General features: G+C 33.0%; 2 protein-coding genes across 6 annotated transcripts in view; one reads left to right on the top strand and one right to left on the bottom strand.

Annotated features, from left to right (window-relative positions):
• The first annotated feature begins 909 nt into the window (after positions 1–909).
• LOC106079891 (cilia- and flagella-associated protein 141-like) lies at positions 910–4,917 on the top strand. Its single transcript, XM_056011744.1, has 4 exons — positions 910–1,139; positions 2,180–2,220; positions 2,365–2,494; positions 4,367–4,917. Exons 1-4 carry the CDS (start codon positions 1,059–1,061, stop codon positions 4,466–4,468), a joined length of 354 nt encoding a protein of 117 aa, XP_055867719.1. The 5' UTR covers positions 910–1,058; the 3' UTR covers positions 4,469–4,917.
• Positions 4,918–6,538: 1,621 nt separating this feature from the next.
• The window catches only part of LOC106079916 (semaphorin-2A-like), a 208,422-nt gene continuing 188,381 nt past the window's right edge, over positions 6,539–26,579 (bottom strand). For all 5 annotated transcript variants that reach the window (XM_056011713.1, XM_056011729.1, XM_056011709.1 and 2 more), the window contains 16 exons: positions 19,981–20,029; positions 19,757–19,825; positions 17,134–17,244; positions 16,515–16,608; positions 15,956–16,117; positions 15,654–15,775; positions 15,245–15,353; positions 15,055–15,106; positions 14,745–14,892; positions 14,150–14,348; positions 13,522–13,649; positions 13,208–13,365; positions 12,840–12,919; positions 12,090–12,332; positions 11,248–11,336; positions 6,539–10,433 (listed from right to left, as the gene is read on the bottom strand). In XM_056011713.1, coding sequence (XP_055867688.1) covers positions 10,356–10,433; positions 11,248–11,336; positions 12,090–12,332; positions 12,840–12,919; positions 13,208–13,365; positions 13,522–13,649; positions 14,150–14,348; positions 14,745–14,892; positions 15,055–15,106; positions 15,245–15,353; positions 15,654–15,775; positions 15,956–16,117; positions 16,515–16,608; positions 17,134–17,244; positions 19,757–19,825; positions 19,981–20,029 — 1,891 coding nt within the window. In that variant the 3' untranslated portion in view covers positions 6,539–10,355. The remainder of the gene's footprint in view (positions 10,434–11,247; positions 11,337–12,089; positions 12,333–12,839; positions 12,920–13,207; positions 13,366–13,521; positions 13,650–14,149; positions 14,349–14,744; positions 14,893–15,054; positions 15,107–15,244; positions 15,354–15,653; positions 15,776–15,955; positions 16,118–16,514; positions 16,609–17,133; positions 17,245–19,756; positions 19,826–19,980; positions 20,030–26,579) is intronic.

Below are 26,579 nucleotides of genomic sequence, written 5' to 3'. Positions count from 1 at the left end.
CGCAGCTGGGACTGCATCAGGATTGTGTGGATGCTTTGCAGACCCGCTCTTTGAAGGACTTGAGTATCTGGTATTTTGTCTTGCCATTTGACATTCAGTATTTTTCACAGACATGTCACGTGGAAGTGATTCAGTTTCTTTGCATGTTAACTGTACACTATCCATGTTTCTGGGGCGTAGAGCAATGTAGGGAGGATGACGGCTCGATAGACCCCTAGTTTTGTATTTGTGGTGTTACCACTTTAAAGGAATGGGTTGCCTGAGTCAGCCTTGAAAACCAATGATTTAGCATATTTTAAGTCACAGATCAACATGCATGACTAGATTGACACGTGAGGATGACGGCTCGATAGACCGCTAGTTTTGTATTTGTGGTGTTACCACTTTAAAGGAATGGGTTGCCTGAGTCAGCCTTGAAAACCAATGATTTAGCATATTTTAAGTCACAGATCAACATGCATGACTAGATTGACACGTGAAATGCGTAGGACCTAATTATTTTATTTTTTTTGAAGAAACGTCTGTAATCTATAAGTAATACCAAAAAGTTTGAAACTCATTAAGGCTGCCAATGTAGTGTTTATAGTTTTCAGACTACATACATGTATAAATAGAATACATTATATAAGCCTACGAAAGCATACATTCAGTTTTCGATGCGTTATCAAACTAAACAATCACAATGCGTCTATTTTTAACGGAAAATGGATGGGCAATGCCTAGATACATTTAGTTTTTCCATAGGTCTAACGATTACGGAGCAAAAAATTGAAAACTAAAAGTAGCTGCAAACTGTTCCGCAATAGTGACTCTACTCTATTTATCTATCTATATTTGTATAAAAATGCCGTAAGCACAAATATTCCAATAGTGATTTTTTATATTCTTGTAACTATGGCCTAATCTAGCAACGTGTAAACTTCCGCTTTGTCAAACCAAACGTGAACTGGATAGGTCTGCGTATCCTGATCGAAGTACAATACTACAATAGACTAGTCAATATTAGAACTAATATTTGAATATTTGTGTCTTACAAACATTTCGTGCAACGCTTCACGATGAGCAAAGAAACTAATTTACGATATGAGCAACCACACAAGCCTAGCAAACTGTTCTTAGAATACACGAAAAATTTGCAGGTACACATGCATGACATGATGACAAACTATAACTAGATCTAGATCTATAAGTTATAACTATAGAAAATCCTTAAATCATAATTAATAACTAATAGATTCTAGATCTAGATCTAGTTGTCTAGTTAGTAGTAATAAGTAATAGGGCCTAAGTAATAAGGCCTAGAATAGATTAGTAGATGTAGATCTCTCTGTAACTCTGACTCTGTAAATATAAGTAAGTATATATATAAAAGTATATTCAATATTCATATAAATTAGACCTAGATCTAGTATAAAAAAATAATCTAGAGTCAATTTATTTAGGATATAGATCTAGAACTAGATTTCACTAGATGTACTGATGTAGGCCCTAGCCCTATCTATATTTATATTAATTATCTATGTCTATAATATCTATGTCCTATGTCTATAGTCTATATTATTATTATTATATATTTTAGATCTAATTTACAGAGGATGCATATTCTATTCTATTATTGGCTAACCATGGTGAAATATTGTTATACTTATTTCTTAGTTCTCATTTGATTTGTGAAAATTTCTTTTAATAAACCCTCATAATAGTGGGTGTTGTGGCTTAGTGATTATTTGCTTCTCTTCGGAACCTGGGGTCCTGGGCTTGAATCTCAGTGAAGACTGGGGTTTTGAATTTCAGGATTTTTAGGGCCCCTTTAGTCCAGCCAACTCTAATGAATACCTGACTAGTTGGGGAAAGTAAAGGTGGTTTGTCATCCTGCTGGCCACATGACACCCTGCTCGTTAACCATTGGATGAAAAAACAGAGTCAGATGACCTTAACATCATCTGCCCTGTAGATCATAAGGTCTGGAAGAGGAACTTTACTTTTTTTTTAATCATTAGAATAAGAATTAGATCTAATTTAATTATTGAAAATAGTAGATGTAGGTAGGCTACTTTACTGACAATGTGCTATATTTAATACAGATCAAATAGACTCGCTTTGTAGGCTTATATGTACTGCAAATTCAAATTATTACAAGTGTAAATTGGAAATTGTTGTTTCTTGTTTTCCCTTTTAGTCTAATGACAGCATTAGGATTCAAAATATTGATCACAAAAAGTGAGTAAATTTCATTTTGTTGCATTTTTTTAAAAATCAAACATCCATTAAATATGGGTACAAAATATTTGCTCTGTAAGATGTATAAAGGATGTATTGTATGTCTTTTTAAAAAAGTATTTTTTATATTTTTATTGTTTTAAGAGAAGACTTGAAACATGTCCAAGAAAAATGGCTGGAAGCTAGTGATTTAAAAATAAAGGCCAAACAACATGTTGCTGAAAAAAAGGGTCTGGAAGAGGAAATGAAATTGGTTGCTAAAGCTAATATGTTGGTAAGTGTTTTTTTGAAAAAGTGGCCAGTGTGCAGCTATAGACCTATATAATACAAACTGGATAGATTGTATTTTTAAATTCATATAAAAGGCATACAATTTTGATAACAACATACACATTGACAAAATGCACATTTGAAGTCAAATGTAATAGCCAGTTATGGTCTTGATTGCCTGTAAATTAAGTTTATTTTAACTTATAAAATACAGACATTACAGATGATTACATCCTACTTATATCTCTAGGTCAATTTAGTCATGCATGTTAATCATTGACTTAAATTCTGCCAAGTTGTTGGTTTTCCTGGCTGACTCAGGCAATCCATTCCATGCTTTAATAGCACTAGGGAAGAAGGAGTATTTGTACAAATTTGTCCTAGCATATGAAACAAGCCTAGGACTTTGCCTTTATCTTTGTGTCTATCTGAATATTTTATTAGGTTTTGTTTTTGTATTTGAAGATTATGGTTCAGTGTTTTATGTATAACTGCTACTTAACTTTTAAGTCTTCTCTCCTGAAAGCTTTCTAAATTTAGAGATTTTATTAAAGGTGTTACTCTAGTCAAATGTGAATATTTGTTTGTTATGAATCTCACTGCTCTATTTTGTGTCTGTTCCAGTTTTTAAAAATGTTTTCTTGAGCTGAGTGGTACCAAACATAGGATACATATTCTATTATTGGCCTAACCAAGGTTAAATAACATTGTAGTTTTATGTTCTTATTTGATTTGTAGAAATTGCTTTTAATAAGCCTTAATGCTTTGTTTGATTTTTTAATAATTTCTTCAATATGGGAATTCTATGATGGTTTTTAATTTATTATAACACCTATAAAAGGTATTTGGAGTTTCTAATCTGTGTTACTGGTTTACCATGAATAAGAAAAGTGGAATTTATTTGTTTTAGTTTTTTGTTACTCTTAATAATTGACATTTTTCTGGGTAGAAGACATGCTTCAATTTTATTTGTATTTCTGTAATTCATCTAATTCTTTTTGAAAAATTTCTGTATCTTGTGTTGTTTTTATTGTTTTATAAATTGTTCATGTCTGCAAATAATCTGACTTTTGTTCCTGAACCAATGGGAATTGGTAAATCATTTATGTAAATTAGAAATAGTAGAGGATCTAAGACTAGAGGAGTTCCTTGTGCTACACCTGAGTTTACTGTTATTGGTGTTGAATTAGAGTCAGTATTACAGTTTGTTCTCTCCCTATAAAAAAAATCCCAAATCTATTGATATAATGTACCAAAATATTTAAATTTTTTAAGCTATGGGGGTGAACTTTGTCCAATGTGTTAGAAAAATCTAATAAAATATTATTATCTAAGTTAAATTAAGTTTAAATTAAATTAAGTAATGTGTCTTTGTCTCCTGTGGCTGAGAAGGCAGATGCAAAGTATTTTCTTCTTTTTATGGTGCTAACCCTGTTGTTTCCATATTTTTAGATTTTATGTATGACAAGGTTTCTATTGTTATCCTTAGATATTATAATGTTTATGTATTTACTCTATAGCTGTCTGCTTACTTTTTGGGTTGGATGTTTCATTTTAATATAATTTTTATAAACTCTTTCTGCCTTAGTTTCTTTAAATTTTCTACATAGGTTTTCCTTTTGCTTGCAAAGTTTCTGTAATTTATTATTATATTTAGATCTAGTTAAGATTTTAAGTTGCTCAAGATTTAAAGTACTGTCTTTAAACAAAAAAAACAACAACAAAATAAAACATTTTAATAAGGCTAGTTTGTCTAGATACAAGCTTGTCTTTAACTTATAAATTTATATTTAAATATCTAATAATTTGTCTACAAATCATGCTATAGATAGACTACTTTTCTGCATACTTTAATTTACAAATCTTTTCATTTTAGGTTCGTAAAAGAGCTTTGGCCTTGAGGATTGAAGCAGAACAGTTGATGTATGAACAGGAGTTAGCCCAGATGGGGAAAGTGTTTCACAAGCAGCGCCTCTAGAATAAATCAGATTAATCTCAAGGAATTTACTTAAGATCTTATTGAAACCAAAGTGCAATTTGTAAATATGTTAAAAGTGTGATAAATACTGAAACATGTGAAACATTCTTTTTACCTTTCAAAGTCATATCATAGTATGTTTTGTATTTGAGGTATGTAAGATTGGTTATGAATGTAAGGTATGATGGGGTATATTTGGCTGTCTGTTTGGATTACTCAACTTGTACAATATGATTCCATTTTTATTAGCAGAAAAATATTTAGTATTATTATTTAGCAGAAAATTATATAAAGATCTCAGAATCTTGAATATATTTTCAAAAAAATTTAATGAATCCTTTTTTTTTCCTTTTATAAGTCTATGATATATGAAATCTATTAAATATATAATTATTTTTTATATCAGCCACTACATAACCAAGATTAATAAATATTTTTATATTAATATATACTTGACTTAAATATTATTTTGTCATGTTTTACCTTTTTTTTTTTTTATTGTTATTTAGGCATTTTCAACCTTTCAACCAAGAGCCCTATGAAGAGACTTTTCATTTAAAAATCTTCCCCCCCCTCTTTTTTTTTTTAAATTGTCTTTTATAACAAAAGTAAGCTAGGTTTTTATTAGATAAGAACTGTAGACTATTAATAAACATATCCACAAGAACAACCTTTGGGTATACAAGATCTCATTTGGAGAAGCATTGCGGTTAGTTAATGTTATCGTCTGAAGAGATGTATAGTAATGACCACATTTAAATGGATTGGGTAAGTCAATTAGTTTGTGTGATCAAAGTATTGTGAAATTGTCCTGTGAACTAACCATCATTACCTATTGTCAGGTACTAGTACATCAAAGACCTACATGGGGTCAGATGAAGAACTTTAGTTCCCAGGAAGAATTCTTAAGTCTATATCCAGAATTTTGATTTGGTGCTGAGATCAAAGCATTATTCCACTTCTGTCCCCACATCTCATTGGAAAAGTTTTTAAGTTTTGACCATTGATTGGTTATATAAACATTTCTTATCCTTAGATACATGTTATCCAGGAATAACTGGCAGACTGTTTGTCGAATTTAAAGAAAATTTATTAAGGATTTATAATGTTATTATTTTAAATAAATGAGGGGAAAAGAGCATTTTGGAAAAACTGCATGTTAACTTAGCTTAACAATAAAACCTTGAACTTTGCAAATTGCTTAGATTGCATAGGTGGGGTGGGAAAGTTGTGCACATTCCAAATGTAAGAATAATATCAAACACGTGAAATAGTAAAAAATACTCAAAATTTCACTGCACACATGCAATACCAGATAGCCCTAACAGGATAAAGGTTTGGCTTATCAGTGTACTTTACTTTTTTGAGTGCGCTCTGAGAGCACTATTAGAATTAGTCAAGTCAATGCATGTATTTTGTCATTTTATTGGTAATTTTGATGACCTTTATATTGGATTGAACTTGTTGAAATAGACATAATGATAACTATACTATTGCGTAAATTACTCTCCTGGTCTTTTAGGTGCCTGCTATCTTGCATGTTGACAGAGTCCCACTCATGCTTGATATAAAAATGGTAAAAAACAAAAAGTTGCTTGAGTCTACATTTCAACTCAAGCTTTCATGATGGAAGGCAGACATGTTTTGCCACTGAGCTATTCAAGTACTTACAAAAATAGGTTTTATATAAAAATCTGTTGTTAGCTTTAAAACTTTAATGAACATCCTAATTCTCTACATTATTGTGATTATTGTCACGGGTCACCTGTAGCCAATTTAGTACATTTTTCACATAAAAGAAAATTTTATTATGACTAATTTGTTTAATGATTCCTGTGTTGTCATTGATAATAAATAATTGTGCAAAGTTTCAATGTGATCTGACAATGGCAAGTGGGAGAACTAATGTGCAACAGAATTTGACAGTGGGAGTGACGATAAAAAAAATAAATGTTTTTAGCAATAATAGTGGTATTAATAATAATGAGAACATTGTCTAGCAACGTTGTAAATGTTTTCATTCTCTGAAGTGAGTAACAACAACAATAAAAATTAAATAATACTCTTAAATCAGGAATATAATTGACCATTTTTAATTTCATACAATACAGTACTTAAACCAGTGATTTGACAACAGGTTTTTGGACATGAATTAATAATTTGATCTCAGAACAAAAGCAAAACTACAACCGCTCATCCACTTTAAAAAAAAAACAAAAAACAAATATTTTATGTAAAACATAAGACCACGGGTTGGTTATATACATATGTTATGTACACATTAGTATCATCAAGAAACAAAATTCAAAGACTTGTCACTAAGTCAACATAGAATAGTGAAACCAAACCTAACAAAAACACCAGTTTTTTTACACTGAGAACTTGCATTTTGTACAGGAAAAGTAGACTATAATACAAACTCTCCATCATGTTTTTAAGCAAATTCTATAATTTAGCAAACAATGAATTCAGTGGACAGCGGGTGGAATGACATATCCAGATATTACAATAGACAGAAAGTACAATAGAAGGTGAAAATATATTATGAGAGCAACACTTTCAAAACATTTTCTAAACTTCAGGTGATGATTATATACAACAAAGGAATCCTAAGATGTGAAGACTTCAAACACCTTTCATGTTTTACTTCAGTCAATAATTGCTGTAAAACAAATCAAGGAATTGTCTTAGATTCTGAAAATTAATGATGAGTGCAATTTTCTGCTAAACATATAGAACCCACTTATATATATATATATATAAAGATATTGACTTAGTTCTATTAAAGTTAATCAAGTCTATCAATTCAAACTATAATGGACCCTCTAACACTGAATGTTTGTTGAACCAAAATCAACACCTTTAATACTAAAAAGTTTGTCAAAGGCAGGTTAGTGTTAAAAGAATCATTCCAAATAAACCTTTTATCCCAACTAACACAATAAAGCTCAGTGAATATGGCTGGGCTGTAAGGAAACAGAAGGTTTTTTCCCAATTCAGAAACGCTTTTTCAAAACATCCAGTGAATAAATCATAAATATATCATATACTTGCATTCAATTCATTACAGCTACAGACCATGCATTGTTCATTTTATCTTTATAAACACATTGAAAGAAAAATAATTTAAATTTTATAATTAGAACATTAAATATTGACTATAACAAATATTTTTAAACATAATATTTTGTGTATGTAAAAATCTGTTCTTATAACAATAAATTTCATGAAATATTCTCAAAGTAATACACATTATCTCTGAAATTTTATCCATAGTTCAAAGCTGAAGGTCAAACAACAATAAAAACACAACAGTAATTAGCAAAGATGGTTTACTATTTAGAAAGATTTACTTTGATCTACTTGTTGACATTTTTTTTTGTTTATAGAAGAAAGTTTGCAATTTAAATTGAAATCATTTGGTCTGATTGTTGATATTATGTTTTCACTTTACTTAACTAATAGAATTGAAACATCTCAGTTTAATGAAGAAAAACTGAATAGTCTTTTTAAGTTAAAAAAAATATTTGAATATGGCACCTTATACATTTGTGACAGTTTTAGCAAACTTTAAGCTTTATACTTAACTGTCAATGTTAATAATTTTTTTTTTCAAAGAATCCATAAAGAATGTACAAATAGAAACAGTTAATATCATATATTTCTTTCTTTCTCTCTCATTTTATAACCTCAGTTTTTAATGCCAGGACAATTTTTTCTTTTTTTATCACTATCTTTGTTTTTGATATTTTTATTAAATTTTTACATTGAGACTTATAAATAAATAAACAACCAAAATTTACTAAACTTTAATAGGCAAAGTTTTTTTTGAAAAGTCTTAAGGATTTTCACTACTGGTAGTTATTGAAATAGAGGCAAAAAAGTTTATAAGAATGTAAAAAAATTTAATATGGTGACCATAACATTAAAAAATTCTAATGTGTTAAACTAAATTATAAAACTACAGACTAAAAGGTAAAGATAAAAAAAATCCCTTCTAAATGTAGATCATTTCTCTCATTAAATGATGCTGAGAATATGTTTTAACACAAATGACCAAAAGTCTCAAAAAAATCATCTTGTGATCTCAGAAAATGTTCTGTATCATAATAAATAAAAGAGATTCAGGAAGCTAATAAAGAACATTAATTTTTAGAGCATGTACATCTACTATTATCAATTAAAAAATAGTGGGCATTTCCAATAATCAATTCAAATGTTGCCTTGATTTTTTAAACTATCAGACAATGTTTCTTTTTATGTAAAAAAAAATTTGTCAAACTATTTTAATCTGGAGAATATATATATACATAAACAGACTTCAGGCAATAAATTACAGTTTTTAAGCACACACGGGATGACCATTTTAGTGATATTGAACTAAATATGCATCTTTGACGTTGGCTATTACATCCCAAGCAGTTAATTAAAGGCAAGCTATTAAATTGATGCTAACAAACAAGTAGTCAAAATTCTCTGCTAATGTTTTGAGATACAATCAATATTCTATAGTATATACACAATTAATTAATAGGACAAAATGAGTTATTTATTGAAACATCTATACCATTTGAGATATATACAAGTGGTAAACAATACAAAGCAGGCTGGTGGAATCCAGCGATACAACAAGCACCTAATTAGTGCCTTTGAAAGTTGAACAGAGCAGACAAACCAAAACTCTCAACAGCTATATCACAATAGTCTTGATCTAACTTATCATTTTTAGGAACATCTGAATAAGTTAATAGATTTCAACTAATTGATGGAGATATTTGTAGTCGTCCTAAAAACACACTTCAACTATTTATTGTTCTAAATAGATCCCATTGGAACCAGTCAATAAGGTACATTTATTAATAGTATTCTATGAATACTTCAATGACTTGTCACTAATGTGTGCAGAGGAATGTCAATCTGTTGATAATGTCCAAGTTTTTCTAGCTTGATGATTCTAAGTTTTCTTTCTCTTTTTAAAATCCACTCCTTGTGATTGACAGTTGCTTTAAAAGGTCAGATTCTCCAGATGTACTAATAAAATATATCTTTTATATAAATAATAAACTTATATATATTATGTAATATGTAGACAACCACATATATATATATATATATATATTTTATATATTAATTCATTGTTTATGCTCTTTGTAATAATTCTCATACAAATCAGCAACAAAACACACAAGAGTTTGATAAGAAGTTTGTACAGCATTTGACATAGCGAGCACTTGATTAGACAGCTGTCTTCTCAAAGTGTCTTCTATTTAGAGCTCTCTACAATCCATAGTCTAGTTCACACCCATCACTTGTTCATTTGTACTGAAGAGCTCCGTCAGAGGCAGAACTAAAGTTTCAATTGAAAAGAAACTGAATTCAAACTTGATAACTGAATGACAAGTTTTGAATTCAATATGTTAGTTAACTATTCACAATGCAGATTAGTGATTTTTTAAAACTATATCTGGTAGAGATGTAGTTGCATCAATGAATGATTATGTAGATAAAACTGAAGGAATGGTGAACAGAGGCATCCATCTATCACAGTTAGAGAAGTGTGCCTGCATTTAGTAACTGTAATCACCTCAGTGCTTCAGTGGCTACAAGGGCCATAGCTCTGCACTCTTCAGACAGGAACCGTAACTATTTCTTTGCCATTCTTAACATACAAAAGTTGAATTTCTTTTTTATTTTAAAAGCACCCTTGAGTCTGTCTCTATAATGCAGACAATGAAGGTTCCTGTTAGTGATGGTGATTCTGTTAAAGTGGCAAAGGTAGTAAGGCAGCAAGATAAAACTTGAAGACAGTGTCCTCCACAATAACATGTTATTTGCCGCCTCCAATGGCAGGCACAAACTTGAAGACAGTGTCCTCGACATCTACATGTTATTTGCCACCTCCTATGGCAGGCACCTTAATGTTTGCTAATGCTGTTTCATCACAACATGATGAGCATTTACGTTCCTGTGAAATATAAAAGTAGAAAGTATTTTGTTATAATAGTGGAAGAAGAATGGATGAGCATAACAATAGTTATTGGTAACCTTCAATAGACATAGACAGCTCTTGACTTTGAACAAAATATTATTTTGTAAATTATTAAGAAAAATAGGTTTTTAAAATTATATGTTTATAATAGAACAACTATAATTCTGATCATCCCCCTGATAATGTCCAATTTTAACAAATCAATGGATCTCTGGGCACATAGGTGAAATGGGGAATAAAAAGACAGACAGATTATGAAAGGCAAGTCATTGATTGAACAACCAGACAGACTAGAAAATTACAACACTATCATATCAATGCTAGCCAATAATCATAAAATAGGCATCAGGAAACATGGTCTAAGCTATTTACAGAGAAATGACGCCGCCCAAAAAAATGATCTGTATCAAAGTCCTTTCCCCCAAAGAGCAATTAATAATCTTTCAACTAAGAACAAGACACACATCTTTATAATACATGTAAACAGAATAAAGTCAAAACACCCAACCCTCTGTAGACACTACACCCACCCCTATGAAACTGTCTTTGAATGCACTAATTTAATTCCCCTCAGATAGACCCTGACCACAACATGACCAACAATATATATGGCAGTGGAAACAACTGAAAAAAAGACAAAACTATTTTTCCTTGGTACAGACTGCAAAAAAAAAAAAAAAGTTAACAGTTCAGCAGCAAAAAGCTGGCAAGTTGGAGAAGAAGTAATAGAAAGTGACATTAAAGGACAACATTAAATGACAGATGAACTGAAATGCTTGGCAAGACTTACCCATTGCCTAATGTCTTCCTGGTACCTCTCAAACTCATCGCACCACTGATCAAACTTTCTCATCCATCTTTGTTCTATTTGTTCTTTACCTACAAGAACATTTTGTTGTTTTAAATCAATGGGTAGAACAAATCTAAATAAATCACTGCCTACACATTTCCTGAATTATTCTGTATTTTGTTGTCATGATTAAAAAAGAAAGAGAGAACTTTAAAATTAAGAGATGTTTACTATTAGAATATGTTTATTTACTAATGATTTTTTGTTGGTATGCATTTAGTATGGCTGTAGTATTTTAGGATTCAACCTTGTAAGGAGTTCACTAGAATATTTTGAAAGGGTTTGGATGAAAACCATAATAATAATAAGGCTTGTCTTTGAGTCCGAAGATTAGTGAGGAATGGAGAATAATGCAAACCATAATGCAAGTAAGCATAAATGATTCATGTATAAAATACTTTGTATTTAAGAGTTTGTTTCACTAGTACTACTCGGGGCTGTGGAGTTTTGATTCAGAATCTAAACTTCTGGACACCAAACCAATTTGTTACTAATGTTGCAGTCTGTGATGTTGACTTGTAGACTAGAAGTCAGCATATACCTTCTGGTATAAATGAAATGGGTGCGCATTGTGGTTGGTACTGGTACAGACTGTGCAGGTCCAAACGAAATGGGTGAGCATTGTGGTTGGTACAGACTCTGCAGGTCCAAATGAAATGGGATAATACTAATATTATGGATGGCACATACCATGCAAATAAAAATCTTAAACTTTTAAAGTACACACTTGATAACCATCAAAAAACAAATAAGCAAGCAGAAATGAAATTTCTAAAGCTTACTAGTTTCAACCACAAGAGTATATGAGGCTACTGTTCTCCCTTTGTTATCCACAGCAGTGTAAGAGCCCTCATCAGACACCCTCAAGTCAGTCACAATCAAAGAATTGTCCTGAGCAAGAATGTGTCTGTCCCCACTGACTCCAGTTCCATTCCTGGTCCACCTGACACTGCCAATGATGTGAAGTTTGTACTCAATCTTCATGGTGACTGAGCTTCCAGCAGTCTTTGATAACGTCTCTGGATCTGGGGAAATAAAGACACAAAATGGAAGATACATTGTAACTATAACATTCTTTGCAGAGCTTTAGTCAAACAATTCAAAATAGTTTCAAAGATTGCAACACATTTTTTCTGTCTCCTTTGTCTTTTCATAAAATGTAACTGACTAATTATTATTATTCATTATAAACAAGGCATTGCAAAACATTATATGATCATGCTTTAAATAATTTAACATAATTTTTTTATACTAGTTAATAAGCCTGTTTAAATGACAATCAAATAGTCTTCTTCATTTTAAGAAACAAAAAGTTTTTCTATTCGCTGATAGCTTTATATCTTCAACATATTCAATTTAATGCTTAACCTCCCTTTAACAGTTTATATTATTGTTCTTAATTTAAGTATATACTTAAATCATATATTTAAAAACAAATCTCCTGAAGAGTGGGTGCAGCATATTGACCAAGCCTGTTAAATTCTCCACAGATCTTTGTTATCATCTCATAACTAAATATTTTAAAAACTTACTGTAAAGATTTCCAACTTGTTTCTTTATTGTTTCCTCTAAAGAATATGACAATAAGTCCAGGTGGTGATAGGTAATTTTGCTGGGAAAATAAAAATATTTTTTTTAAATAGAAAAAAAAACACAACAATATCAAAAGAATAAAAATAATTATAAACCTAATAACTAATTTACAATGTATACATTTAAAATGTAAGATATTTAGTTTATTGTTAGCATATTCTGTTTAGTATAGTTTTTAAACAATTTCAATTGTCATGATTATAATGTGGAAACAATGTATAGTGATGAGACTATATTTACATTGATTTCAATCAATAAAAGTACAATATTGTTCACAAAAGAGACATGAAAAATATTGATTGATTACTTTCTCCTTTCAACATCCTTAGAGACACATTCTTCAAAGTCAGTGGCCCAACCACAGTATGGATCATACAGACACAAATCAATCTTTTTATACTTCTTACAAGTCTCCACTGACAACTGACCCACTGCCATGTCAGTACCAAAATAGATTGAGGACCCCTGCAAGAATTATTTTTATAATTATTAATTTAAATTGAAAATAAAAAAATAATAAATTAAAAAAAAATTATATTTAGTTTCAAAAACAACTACAAGGTTATCAAGAAAATGTTATCAGCTAAAATGTTATGCAAGTCTTTATAGAGATTTATTTACATGAAACACCAGTTGCCAGATTGATCTCTGGTCATTGAATGGTACATATGTAGTAACTATATATGTTTTTGGTGGGTCTAGTTCTGTTAATCCAGCCCATGCAGCTATCTTGTAAATAATACCATTGTCTGTGAAATAAAAAAACAAACCATTTCAATAAAAACAATTTTATTTCTTAACTCAAATGTCAAACTATTTCATAAGGGATAATTTTAAAGTTTTTTTTAAACCTTCAGGCCAAGCCAAAGCTCCAATAAAATTGAAATCTTATTCATGAAACACTCAATCAAAACTTGATGGTTATATGATGGAATTATTTTCAGCATGTTGATTTTCCTTATAAGTTGCATTTTTATAAATATTTATTAATATTAAATAATATTTGAGAGACACATTTAGACTAATTCTTATTTCCTTAATACTTAATTGACTTAATAATGACTTGATTAGAAAAAAAAAACCCACAACATCTATACAACTGTGGCATAAGATGTAAAATTTATATTTTTTAGATAAATGAATTGATTTTTTTACTACACTTCATCTCTTAAATTGTAACATTCTTACAGAGCAGACAAAAAATTGTAACTGACTTCCAATAAGTTGAAAGTCAATGAAAGTGACTTACTTGTGGCAGTAAACAAAACCAAATCTCTAGGTCCAGTTACATTTTTGACAACCACCAGTCTTTGCATGACTGAGTTGACTTTGTAAAATATTGGCCTTCCCAGAGTGTGGGCAACTGCCTTGTCCATCAACATGGACAGTCTTGAGATGAAGGGCAAGAAGTCAATGGAGTAACGGGCATTTTTACCAATAGCTGAACACTGGGAGAACAAAGATATACAAGTTTAAAAACAAAACTATTTCATTGGACACTGGGAGAACAAAGACATACAAGTTTAGAAACAAAACTATTTCATTGGACACTAAGATATACAAGTTTAAAAACAAAACTATTTCATTGGACACTAAGAGAACAAAGACATACAAGTTTAGAAACAAACTATTTCACATCTTATTTACTGCTGCAGAATCATGCTTCATCATTATTACTATTATTATGTTAGGCAGTTTTATTTCTCAGTTTCATTTCTATCTCTCATCTCACCAATCACACATTCTTTTCAACTAATTTTTTAACAGTGAACTAGGCTTATATGAAAATTTATTGATATAAATATTTTATAAGCCTACAACTAAGTAGGACAGTAAGTACTAACATTGCCTGGTCTTGGGGTGGGCACATCACCAGGGGGCACTGGCAGCCATATATACTGTTTCTCTTTTTGTTCTTTAAAAGGAGAATCGAAAGCTTTCTCAATTTCAATCAAAGTGAAGCCACATATTGCCGAGGCTGGTAAACCATTACTAGTGACAGAGAAAGTGAGAGGATTAGAAAATTTGCTGGTATTTCAAATTGATATTTAATTATCAAACTTTTAAATTATGAGAGAAAATTATTACATTTTTAAATGAGTACAATTACTGTTCAATTATTGATTTTAAAAGAATACAAAATGTGGTACTTACATATTGGTGGTAAATAATCCATAAAATGTATCACCATGAAATTTGACATCCTCTGTTAAGTCAAGAAATACAAAATAAAAAATTAACAAGATGTACTCTTCTATTTCAAATCATAAAATTTTTAGTTAAAAATGATATCAATATTTGCAGTACTTTCTAATGCAATGTAAAAAAACAAACAAATACTTACGTATTTCATCAAAGTAATATGGGTATTCTCCAGGAATGGAACAATTCAAACGAGCCTTGGAGTATGACACCCAAATGTTTTTCAAATGGTTGCTTCCACCAAGATCATTCTGAAATAAGCATTTCACATATATAGAACTAGTTACATTACATAAAAAAAAAGAATGATGCAAAAAAGAAACAATAAACAAAAACAAAACAACTATCAATGTTTTTCTTATATGATTGTCAACAATTTGGTTTGGTAAATGTCCCTTCGCTAAATGCATAATGTACTGTCTGGAAATTCTAAGTCATTTTATGAAAATCTTCAATATTTTGTTTTTTTTTTAGATTTGGTAGATGTTTGTAAGTCAATTCATAAAGATGCTAATAGTCTTCAGCTAGATGTGATCTATAAACTAATGTACCTTGCAAACTCGAGCTACACGGGAATAAATCTTTCTTCCACAGTTGGAATATTCAGCTGCTTGTTCACGGAAGAAGAAATAGACATAGGGGCCAACATCGAATGATCCAACAAACTGAGGTTCTTGAAAAAAAAAAGGGTTACAATTAATATTAAAACTTTCATCTACTAAATGTAAACATTTTCAAAAATATTAATGCAGACAAATATCAACTATAACTTGTCATCAAGCATTAACATTTAACCAATCAAACATAACTCATCAACCAATCAAACATTACCATTTAACCAATCAAACATTACCATTTAACCAATCATGCCTAGAGCGCACTGTTCGCACATAGTCTGCTTCTAAAGAACCATCTTGTCTGTAAGTAGGTAATCTGGCGATGATGGAATCATGTTTAGAAAAATCTGTGACAGCACCAGCAAATAAAGCAGGGATACCTCCAATGGATCCTTTCTCTAGCAAACACAAAAATATTTTGTTAATATTAAACCAGTTTTATGTTTAGTAATTTGGGAAAATATTATGCTGAATACTTGTAAATATATATATAAATAAATAAATAAGTAAAATCTTGTAAATATGAAATATAATCATAAAAAAAAAACATTTAATATAAAATACTTTTAGTAATACAGTACAGTTCATTGTCCTAATACTTACAAATAAATAGAACAAGATATGATATTTAAAAATTATTTTATATGAAAGACCTCAAAATATAAAAAGTAATTAGTTAAAGTAATGTAATTAAAAGAAATTAGCATAAAAGATTTTGACTTAAAGTAATGAATAAAATAGTAACAACAAAAATATTTGAGATTCTAGAAAGTTTCAAAGACAAACAAGGTTTACCAATGAGAACAGCAGTGACATTGTCATTAGGATCAAATGGACATATACCAATGCCAATACTTTCAGAGAGTATAGTGAATCTGTCATTTTCAAACTGGTAAAAAAGAATACAAAAATAAAAACTAGAAATAGAACTATAGGTAACTATAATCCTGTCATGCCATATTTATAACTTCAAGGAATAAGATTTAAAAAAAAAAAATAGATGATACTTGTAGAGAATGTAAGAGAGCTATTCTAAAGTTGTACTCCTCCTCCCCCCCCCCCCCCTCAGTTTGTCTCTCTTTAAAAACATCAAAAAGTTGTTCTTCTCCAGGTTTTAACTTTTTTTTTAAATGCCGAAAAAAGATAATTAAAAAAAAAAAAAAAAAGCAACTTATGTAATTGTTACGTGCGCATGTTAGTGTAAATGTGGAACGGTGCGAATGCGTGTTGAAAGGAAAAAGAACCCAAATGGGGAAATAGAAACGAAATAGTGTTTTAGTGTTCATGGAAATTAAATGAGTTCTAAACGATGACGTTGTTGTTTTAATGTTAATGTACTGTTCAAAGAGTCGCATCTTAGAAAGGAACTTAACAGTAATGATAATTAAAAAGAACTACTTTTATTTTGGGTTACCTTTAACTGATAGGCTGTAGGGCTGTATGCACCAGTTGCACACATGTAGAAAACATTGGCCATGGTAGAATTTCTCACTAGGTATCTGACATGGTTCTGGCAGTCGAGGTTCTGTGGAAATCCATCTCATATTCAAATGTTTCATTATTATACAAAAATATCAGAAACACATGTTTCTATCTATATAAATATATCAAGCACCATGTTTAAGTCTTTATTCATATTTATATTTTCCTTCTTCCCTTGTTATAGCAGAGGTTCTCACACTTTTTTGACCTGGGGACCCCTTTATATAGTCAAAACTTGCCACAGACCCCTAAGTGAAAAAGCTACATAAATGCATATTATATATGTAACAAATGAAAAAAAAAAAAATAATAATTTTGTTGAAGGAGTGTTTAGTGAGATTATAACTATTTGTTATTAAAAATAATTAATGACTTGAGGTTAATAAAGATTTTATGAGTGTATTTATGCCCGTCTCAAAGAGCAAACATTTTTTATTCAGTTTCTATTATTTGTGATGAGGTTCATTCCAGAAATGAATCCTTGTTGTACCAAATAAGGAAATGGGAAAGCAGTCAACAACTTCTTTACAATGACCCATAATGCAGGATATAAATTTGAATATATTTTTAGAACCAGACTTTGTGGTCTCCCTTGTCTACACATTGGTAGAGCAAAGCATGGAGGAGATCGTAGACAAAGAAGCAAAGATGGCAGGACATGGAGCCTTATCTTCTTCTTATCTTATATAATACAGACGTTACTTCAAAAAAGGAGATGATTGCGTCCTACACGTCATGCATTTATTCATGCATATCAACCAATGACTTAAATTCTGCCAGGTCACTGGTTTTAATGGCTAGCTCAGGCAACCCATTCCATGCTCTAATAGCACTAGGGAAGAAGGAGTATTTGTACAAATTTGTCCTAGCATATGGGACGAGCAATGTGCCTTTATCTTTGTGTCTTTCAGAGTATTTTATTAAATTTTGTTTTTGTATTTGAAGATTATGGTTCAGTGTTTTATGTATAATAGCTACTTTACTTTTGAGTCTTCTGTCCTGAAGGCTTTCTAAATTTAGTGATTTTACTAATGGTGTTACTCTAGTCAAATGTGAATATTCGTTTGTTATGAATCTCACTGCTCTATTTTGTGTTTGTTCCAGTTTCTTAATGTTTTCTTGAGTTGAGGGGTCCCATACTGAGGATGCATATTCTATTATTGGCCTAAACAAGGTTAAATAACATTTTAGTTTTGTGTTCTTATTTGATTTATAGAAATTTCTTTTAATAAACCCTAATGCTTTGTTGGATTTTTTTATAGTTTCATCAATATGTGGATTCCATGACAGTTTTTCATTTATTATAACACCTAGGTATTTTGCGTTTTTAGTCTGTGTTACTGGTTTGCCATGAATAAGATAAGTGGCATTAATTTGTTTTAGTTTTTTTGTTACTCTTAATAACTGACATTTTTCTGGGTGGAAAGACATGCTCCAATTTGATTCCCATTTCTGTAATTCATCTAATTCTCTTTGTAAAATATCTGTGTCTTGTGTTGTTTTTATTGTTCTATATATTATGCAATCGTCTGCAAATAATCTGACTTTTGTTCATGAACTAATGCAATTTGGTAAATCATTTATGTAAATTAAAAATAGTAGTGGACCCAAGACTGTTCCTTGAGGTACACCTGAGTTTACTGTTATCGGTGTTGATTTAGAGCCATTTATTATTACAGTTTGTTCTCTCCCTATCAGAAAATCTTTAATCCACTGATGCAGTGGACCATTAATGCCGAAATATTTTAATTTTTTAAGCAAACTATGGTGGTGAACTTTGTCAAAAGCCTTGGAAAAATCTAGTAAGATAGCATCTATTTGTTCACTATTATCTAAACCTTTTGAAAAATCATCAATTAGTCCTATTAGTTGTGTTTCACATGATCTATATTTCCTAAAGCCATGTTGATATGGGGTGAGGACATTATGTTTGTCTAAGTGGTTTATGATGTTGCTACATATTATGTGTTATCTTCTTATCTTATATAATACAGACGTTACTTCAAAAGAGAAGATGATTACGTGTTCTAGGATTTTACATGTGATGCAGGTAAGTGATACTGGTCTGTAGTTTCCTGGGTCAGATTTTTCTCCTTTTTTAAATAGGGGCGGGTGACATTAGCTTCTTTCCAGTCCTTTGGTACTCTGCCCTGGTACTCTGCAACTGAGAAACAGAGTCTAGGGCTGATGGCAGGACATGGAGCCAACTGAGAAACAGAGTCTAGGGCTGATGGCAGGACATGGAGCCAACTGAGAAACAGAGTCTAGGGCTGATGGCAGGACATGGAGCCAACTGAGAAACAGAGTCTAGGGCTGATGGCAGGACATGGAGCCAACTGAGAAACAGAGTCTAGGGCTGATGGCAGGACATGGAGCCAACTGAGAAACAGAGTCTAGGGCTAAGTTGCGAAGTACTGTTGCAGCTATATGCTCCACTTGGAGTTTAAAGGATTAAGCTAAGTAAGTCATCTTTAGATTCTCATCGGAACATTTAACTACTGCTCCCTGTGGCTGGTGGAGAACATTCATTGAAGACATAAAAACCGTGGAGTTACCTCTAGCTTTCCATTGATTCTACAGGCGAACACACTCTCACTGTTAGCCCGGAATTCTTGATTTATTCTCTAAATATAAGAAAACAATAAAAAATATTAATGAAACGTTTTCATTTTCTTTAATATAATTCTTATAACTATATATAAATATATGATTTTGAAACAAATTAACAGAGCTCTATGGAATAGGGCTTGTCGCTTATAAAGTTTGAGCAGAGACTTACCCGAGATGCAATCTGAATATCACTTAAATGCAGACCAACCAGACGGTTCCTGAAACAAAGAAATAAATGTCTTTGTTAACATTTGACTTCAACATTCAATGGCTTGATAGTGTCTTTGTGTTGGCATTTAAGACAGTCTCAAGAAGGAACTCTTGTGTGGAACCATGCTAGCAGCAATTAGAGTCAATAGGAACTTGAATAAGAAATTTGTGTTTCAAACTGATTTCCACTCAATGGCTGCATAGGTCTGAGACTATCATAGCTGCTTTGTTGTGTATCTGTGTATGGGTATCTATGCATAGGTCTGAGATTGTCATAGTTGTTTTGTTGTGTATCTGTGTATGGGTCTGAGACTGTCATAGCTGCTTTGTTGTGTATCTGTGTATGGGTCTGAGACTGTCATAGCTGCTTTGTTGTGTATCTGTGTATGGGTATCTATGCATAGGTCTGAGACTGTCATAGCTGCTTTGTTGTGTATCTGTGTATGGGTATCTATGCATAGGTCTGAGACTGTCATAGCTGCTTTGTTGTGTATCTGTGTATGGGTCTGAGACTGTCATAGCTGCTTTGTTGTGTATCTGTGTATGGGTCTGAGACTGTCATAGCTGCTTTGTTGTGTATCTGTGTATGGGTATCTATGCATAGGTCTGAGACTGTCATAGCTGCTTTGTTGTGTATCTATGCATAGGTCTGAGACTGTCATAGCTGCTTTGTTGTGTATCTGTGTATGGGTATCTATGCATAGGTCTGAGATTGTCATAGTTGCTTTGTTGTGTATCTGTGTATGGGTCTGAGACTGTCATAGCTGCTTTGTTGTGTATCTGTGTATGGGTATCTATGCATAGGTCTGAGATTGTCATAGTTGCTTTGTTGTGTATCTATGCATAGGTCTGAGACTGTCATAGCTGCTTTGTTGTGTATCTGTGTATGGGTATCTATGCATAGGTCTGAGATTGTCATAGCTGCTTTGTTGTGTATCTGTGTATGGGTCTGAGACTGTCATAGCTGCTTTGTTGTGTATCTGTGTATGGGTCTGAGACTGTCATAGCTGCTTTGTTGTGTATCTGTGTATGGGTATCTATGCATAGGTCTGAGATTGTCATAGTTGTTTTGTTGTGTATCTGTGTATGGGTATCTATGCATAGGTCTGAGATTGTCATAGCTGCTTTGTTGTGTATCTGTGTATGGGTATCTATGCATAGGTCTGTGACTGTCATAGCTGCTTTGTTGTGTATCTGTGTATGGGTATCTATGCATAGGTCTGAGACTGTCATAGCTGCTTTGTTGTGTATCTGTGTATGGGTATCTATGCATAGGTCTGAGACTGTCATAGCTGCTTTGTTGTGTATCTGTGTATAGGTATCTATGCATAGGTCTGAGACTGTCATAGCTGCTTTGTTGTGTATCTGTGTATGTGTACTTCCTTTACGTACATCTATTTCTTCACCAATATCAAAATTAGTCCCTCCCCCTTTCCCCCCAGCTACAATGTGATTGTGTTTGGGATGAAACCATTAAGGGGAGGGGGACACAAACGTCCAGCCCTTAATCACGTCCAGACCCATCAATCAAATCCCTTGGGGCAGTTTGTCACACCTTTTTCTCGGCACCATAAAGCTTCCAGAGTGCGTCCAGAATAAAGGTCTTACCAGCATGACAGTGCTAGTAGTCTCTATGGTTCCCATAAGGCCAAAGTGAAAGCGCAGGGCTCTATGATGCTAGAGGTTTTAGGAACCTTAACAAGGGCGACAATAACGAGACAATGTGTATAACCAAGTTCCATTCAAGAGATGTTACATGCCTAAACTTCAGGGAGAGTGTTTTTACATGGTTTAACTTCATGGAGATTCTTACTGCAGTCTTATATATATATATACATTACGCAATAATTATTTGAGAAAAAAAACATATCAAGTAACATAAGAATGTGTCGAAAGGCATCAATAAGTTTTTGTTATAAACAATTTACAGAACATTGAAAGTAAGTCCTTAGAGATCACTGAGCGAGTAGACTTATAGATGAGTATCTGTGTTCTAGTCGCACAGGTTATAACAATAAAACCATCCCCAGAGAATTAGGCAGTTTCATACTCCTTAAACTACACTTCTGTCTGATAGTGTCTCTATTATATAGATAACATTACAGTGTAGGCAACATGACATAATATAGTGTACGTAAAATAATATAATGTGTTGTATTATCTACTCTACCGAGTCGTGTTACCAATACTATTAACTCATTTGACATCAGTTACCCACTCTATTGCGTCATGTTATCTATACTATTATGGGGAGTGGTCAAGGGCTTAGCTTACGATCCGAGGGATCTCGAGTTCGAATGCTGGTGAAGGCATTTTGTACTTCGGGATGTTTAGAAAGCCTACGAATCCAGCCAACTACTCTAATAGGAACCGGACATACTTTGGGGAAGTAAAGGCGGTTGGTTGTTTCTGGCAACATGACACCCTCATTGACCAGAGAAACAGATGGGCTTTACATCATCTGCCCTTACAGAGAGCAAAGTCAGAAAGGGTTACCTTTAACTTTATATAAACTATTATGACATATAATACTGAACAGATCGAATTCTATAAATGCATGTGTGAGTAAGCCTACCCCCAACCCCCCTTTTTTTCCGGTTCGATCTAAGAATCCCCCCCCCCCTCTTTCTTCATTTCCAAAACACTCCAAAGCGAACTGTGAGCCAGGCTCAGAATATCCTCAGTGACTGTGGCCCAAATGGTCGATAATGATAAATGTCTAGGAGCTTGATGGGTTCTTCCGTAACCAAAGCACGCCCTGCAAGAGATATCTAGCTCCGCGATTAGTGAGTCTGATGAACTCAATTGAGACACAGGCTGAAGAAGAAAAAGACATTTCCAAGAGAGAAGAAGTGCTTTAAGAAGGGGGAATGGGGAGCTGAAGCTAGAATGTTTAAAAATCGAACTTTCCCACCCCTTCCCTTTTCTGTTTACTCAATTCTGTGAATCTGGGACAACAAATACATCAGAGAGATGATACAGGATGCCTGGAACTACTGACCAGGACCGTGACACTGCAAGCGTTGTCACGTCAAGCCATTGTGTAAACATAATGTGGTCATTTTTTTTCTTTCGCGTACAGTCACTGGTTGCATTCACTTCAATCAGTAGCAAAACTATGAAAGTACCATTTACTTAACTAGACTATTGAAATGGACTATTCGCCCCTTTTTTGTTTCATGAAGGGAGGGGAATGGTCTACCATGGGATTGTATTGGGCTAATCAATGTACTCATTTGAACATACATCTGATTAGAGCATGGGAAATTGTGAGGAAATGCTTTAAAAGCTTATTAGAAGGTGCAATGTAAGTATACTTTAGTTTTGTAACGGTTATAAAGGGATTTGGATCAATGAATGATCATGGATTCTAAAGTCGACTTCTACGATACTTAAAGAATCTAACATAAAACAATGGAAAAAGATGATTTCCTAAAGTTGGTCGCTACCACGATAGAATCCAATGCTGGAATCAACAGGGCTGGAGTATTGTGAGGCAAGAGAGAGGGGTGGGGAGGGAGGCCTTACGATAATTTAGCGTTCACTCCAAAGTTCATCCCTCTCATCAGAGCAAATCAATTTTATCTCTCCCTGGGACAATACTTGACCCCTGTCCACCATCGAGTTGGGGACTACTTGAGCTTCTATTGCTATTTGATCAGCGCCATTGCCCACGGGCCACATCTCCTTGTGGGGCAATTCATTCTTGAGAAATACCCCCACCCCTCCAATTGCAACTCAGCTCCATGACTATTTCCAACTGTATTCATTCACGTGTTTGTCTGTGTGATGGCTCTAACTGGACAGTTGATAAGACAGAGTTAGTTTTCATCTCATGAATAATTGTATGCAATGTGAATCTTTAACATTTACCATTTCAAGTAAAATAATAGTCATATGCCTCTCAGTCAAGATTTTTTTGGGAATTCTTGAACTAGCTACTAAAGGTTATACACCGTGAATTGTGTTGGTTGCTAGGATATAAGGTGATTGTTAAAGAGTGGACCAACCAATCTCTTGGCAGGCTGCGAACAGATTCTGTGCGGAAGGAGCGGATAAACTTTGGCTGCTCACACCGTCATAGGACACAAACATAAGAAATCAGAAGATGATTTGATCACTTTACTTTAAAAGTATATGAAGTATATACTGTAAATATATATAAGGAAAATCTTGACGAAATCTTGAAGAAACCTTGAATGTAGGGAAGTAATACAGATTAAGCATTTGAACCAGTGAAATGTACAAAGAAGAGTTACTGAGACTGAACACCAAGGGGGCCACTAACACAGGAGTGCTACTCTAAAGGGGCCACTAACATAGGAGTGCTACTCTAAAGGGGCCACTAACATAGGAGTGCTACTCTAAAGGGGCCACTAACATAGGAGTGCTACTCTAAAGGGGCCACTAACATAGGAGTGCTACTCTAAAGAAAGATGTTTCGTTGCTTTTTTCCTTCATGTGATCTTCAATTGACTCTTCCCAAATAATAAATAATCTTCTGTTGTTCCTATAACAACTATTAACACGCATTTACGTCATAGAACACACAATTATATAGTTTATTCATTCTCCAATCGAGCTAAATGTTCGCTTATAAAATCGTGCTGCGTATTAAAATTTCAGAAAGATTAATTATTGATTTTTTTTTTAAAATTTACAGTTAATACCCAGTGTACCATTTATGAGACTCAAGGGAGCTAACACTTATATTGTATCTTTCTTATGACTGAGTATCAGTATTATCCCTTTTGTCACCCTCATGAACAAAATAAGACTAGGACTTTGTTTAATTTGATGAATTTCTCTCGAATTTGACATGAATGTATCTTTTTCGTATTGAATACATTTACAAATCATTACTATAGTCGTAGCATATATGGAGACTGACAAGGAACATGCCAGGAACCAGGCAAACCCACGAGTTCTATTTCACCACAGGTGATCGTCAATGTTTAGAATATTTTATAGTATTATTTTAATAATTTTTATCTTTTAATATTTCATATTTAGACTAGTTACAAAATTATAAAAAATGATTAAATATATCAAACATTTTACCTTGCCTTTAACAAACTCAATACAACTGAAGAACATGCAGAGAGAGGGGGGGGCATGGGTTCTTACTTATGCTACACTCTCCAGAACGATGAAGATTGGTCAGGAAGTATTGATGTGTCATATATATATATATATATATATATATATATATATATATATATATATATATATATATATATATATATATATAATCATACGTATGAGAGAATCTATACAATCATGCTATGAACTGATGACAAAGAATAAATGGGAAAAGACTTGGAAAAGAGAGAGAAAAAAAAAAATTATGATTTAGGATTAGATGTCTGTTCAGTTCCAGATAACACATCAGTCCGTGTGGAATGATGCAATCACCCAATCAACGAATTCTCTCTCTCTCTAAATATATATGTGAAAAATGTGACGTTATTAGGTTATAAATAAATATTGAAAAAGGGGGGGGGGAATCTGCGTGTCACGTGACCACATGAATTTGTTGCGAGGCAGTCGGGATGTCTGGAGACAAGAGAGTAGCACTGGACAGGAGGCTTGGACTCGGGGGAGAGATACAGTAACAAGTGGGGGGGGGGTAACAAAACAGTGAGGAGGGAGAGACAGAAGGAGAATGGGAGAGAGGGTAAAAGAGAGAGGAATAAGGAGAGAGAGAAAAGAGAGAGAGAGAGAAACCGTTGTATATAAAAAAAATAGTGCTCATATGCAAATCTAAATCAATGCATATAATTATAAATTTCCGACAGAATTTCAATGACAACTGCTCCTTGTAACAGGTCTGAAGTGAGGTCTCAAATAGTCGAGGCATTGTGAAGGCAGAACAGTTTTCTCCAGAAGGCAGAACAGTTTTCTCCAGAAGGCAGAACAGTTTTCCCCAGAAGGCAGAACAGTTTTCTCCAGAAGGCAGAACAGTTTTCTCCAGAAGGCAGAACAGTTTTCCCCAGAAGGCAGAACAGTTTTCCCCAGAAGGCAGAACAGTTTTCTCCAGAAGGCAGAACAGTTTTCCCCAGAAGGCAGAACAGTTTTCTCCAGAAGGCAGAACAGTTTTCCCCAGAAGGCAGAACAGTTTTCTCCAGAAGGCAGAACAGTTTTCCCCAGAAGGCAGAACAGTTTTCCCCAGAAGGCAGAACAGTTTTCTCCAGAAGGCAGAACAGTTTTCCCCAGAAGGCAGAACAGTTTTCTCCAGAAGCGCAGAACAGTTTTCTCCAGAAGGCAGAACAGTTTTCCCCAGAAGGCAGAACAGTTTTCTCCAGAAGGCAGAACAGTTTTCTCCAGAAGGCAGAACAGTTTTCTCCAGAAGGCAGAACAGTTTTCTCCAGAAGGCAGAACAGTTTTCTCCAGAAGGCAGAACAGTTTTCTCCAGAAGGCAGAACAGTTTTCTCCAGAAGGCAGAACAGTTTTCTCCAGAAGGCAGAACAGTTTTCTCCAGAAGGCAGAACAGTTTTCCCCAGAAGGCAGAACAGTTTTCTCCAGAAGGCAGAACAGTTTTCTCCAGAAGGCAGAACA

This window comes from Biomphalaria glabrata, chromosome 1 (genome assembly GCF_947242115.1).
Source record: "Biomphalaria glabrata chromosome 1, xgBioGlab47.1, whole genome shotgun sequence".
In the NCBI taxonomy this organism is placed as follows: Eukaryota; Metazoa; Mollusca; class Gastropoda; family Planorbidae; genus Biomphalaria; species Biomphalaria glabrata.
Note: the sequence above shows the minus strand (reverse complement) of the source record. Positions and strands in the feature narration are given on the sequence as shown.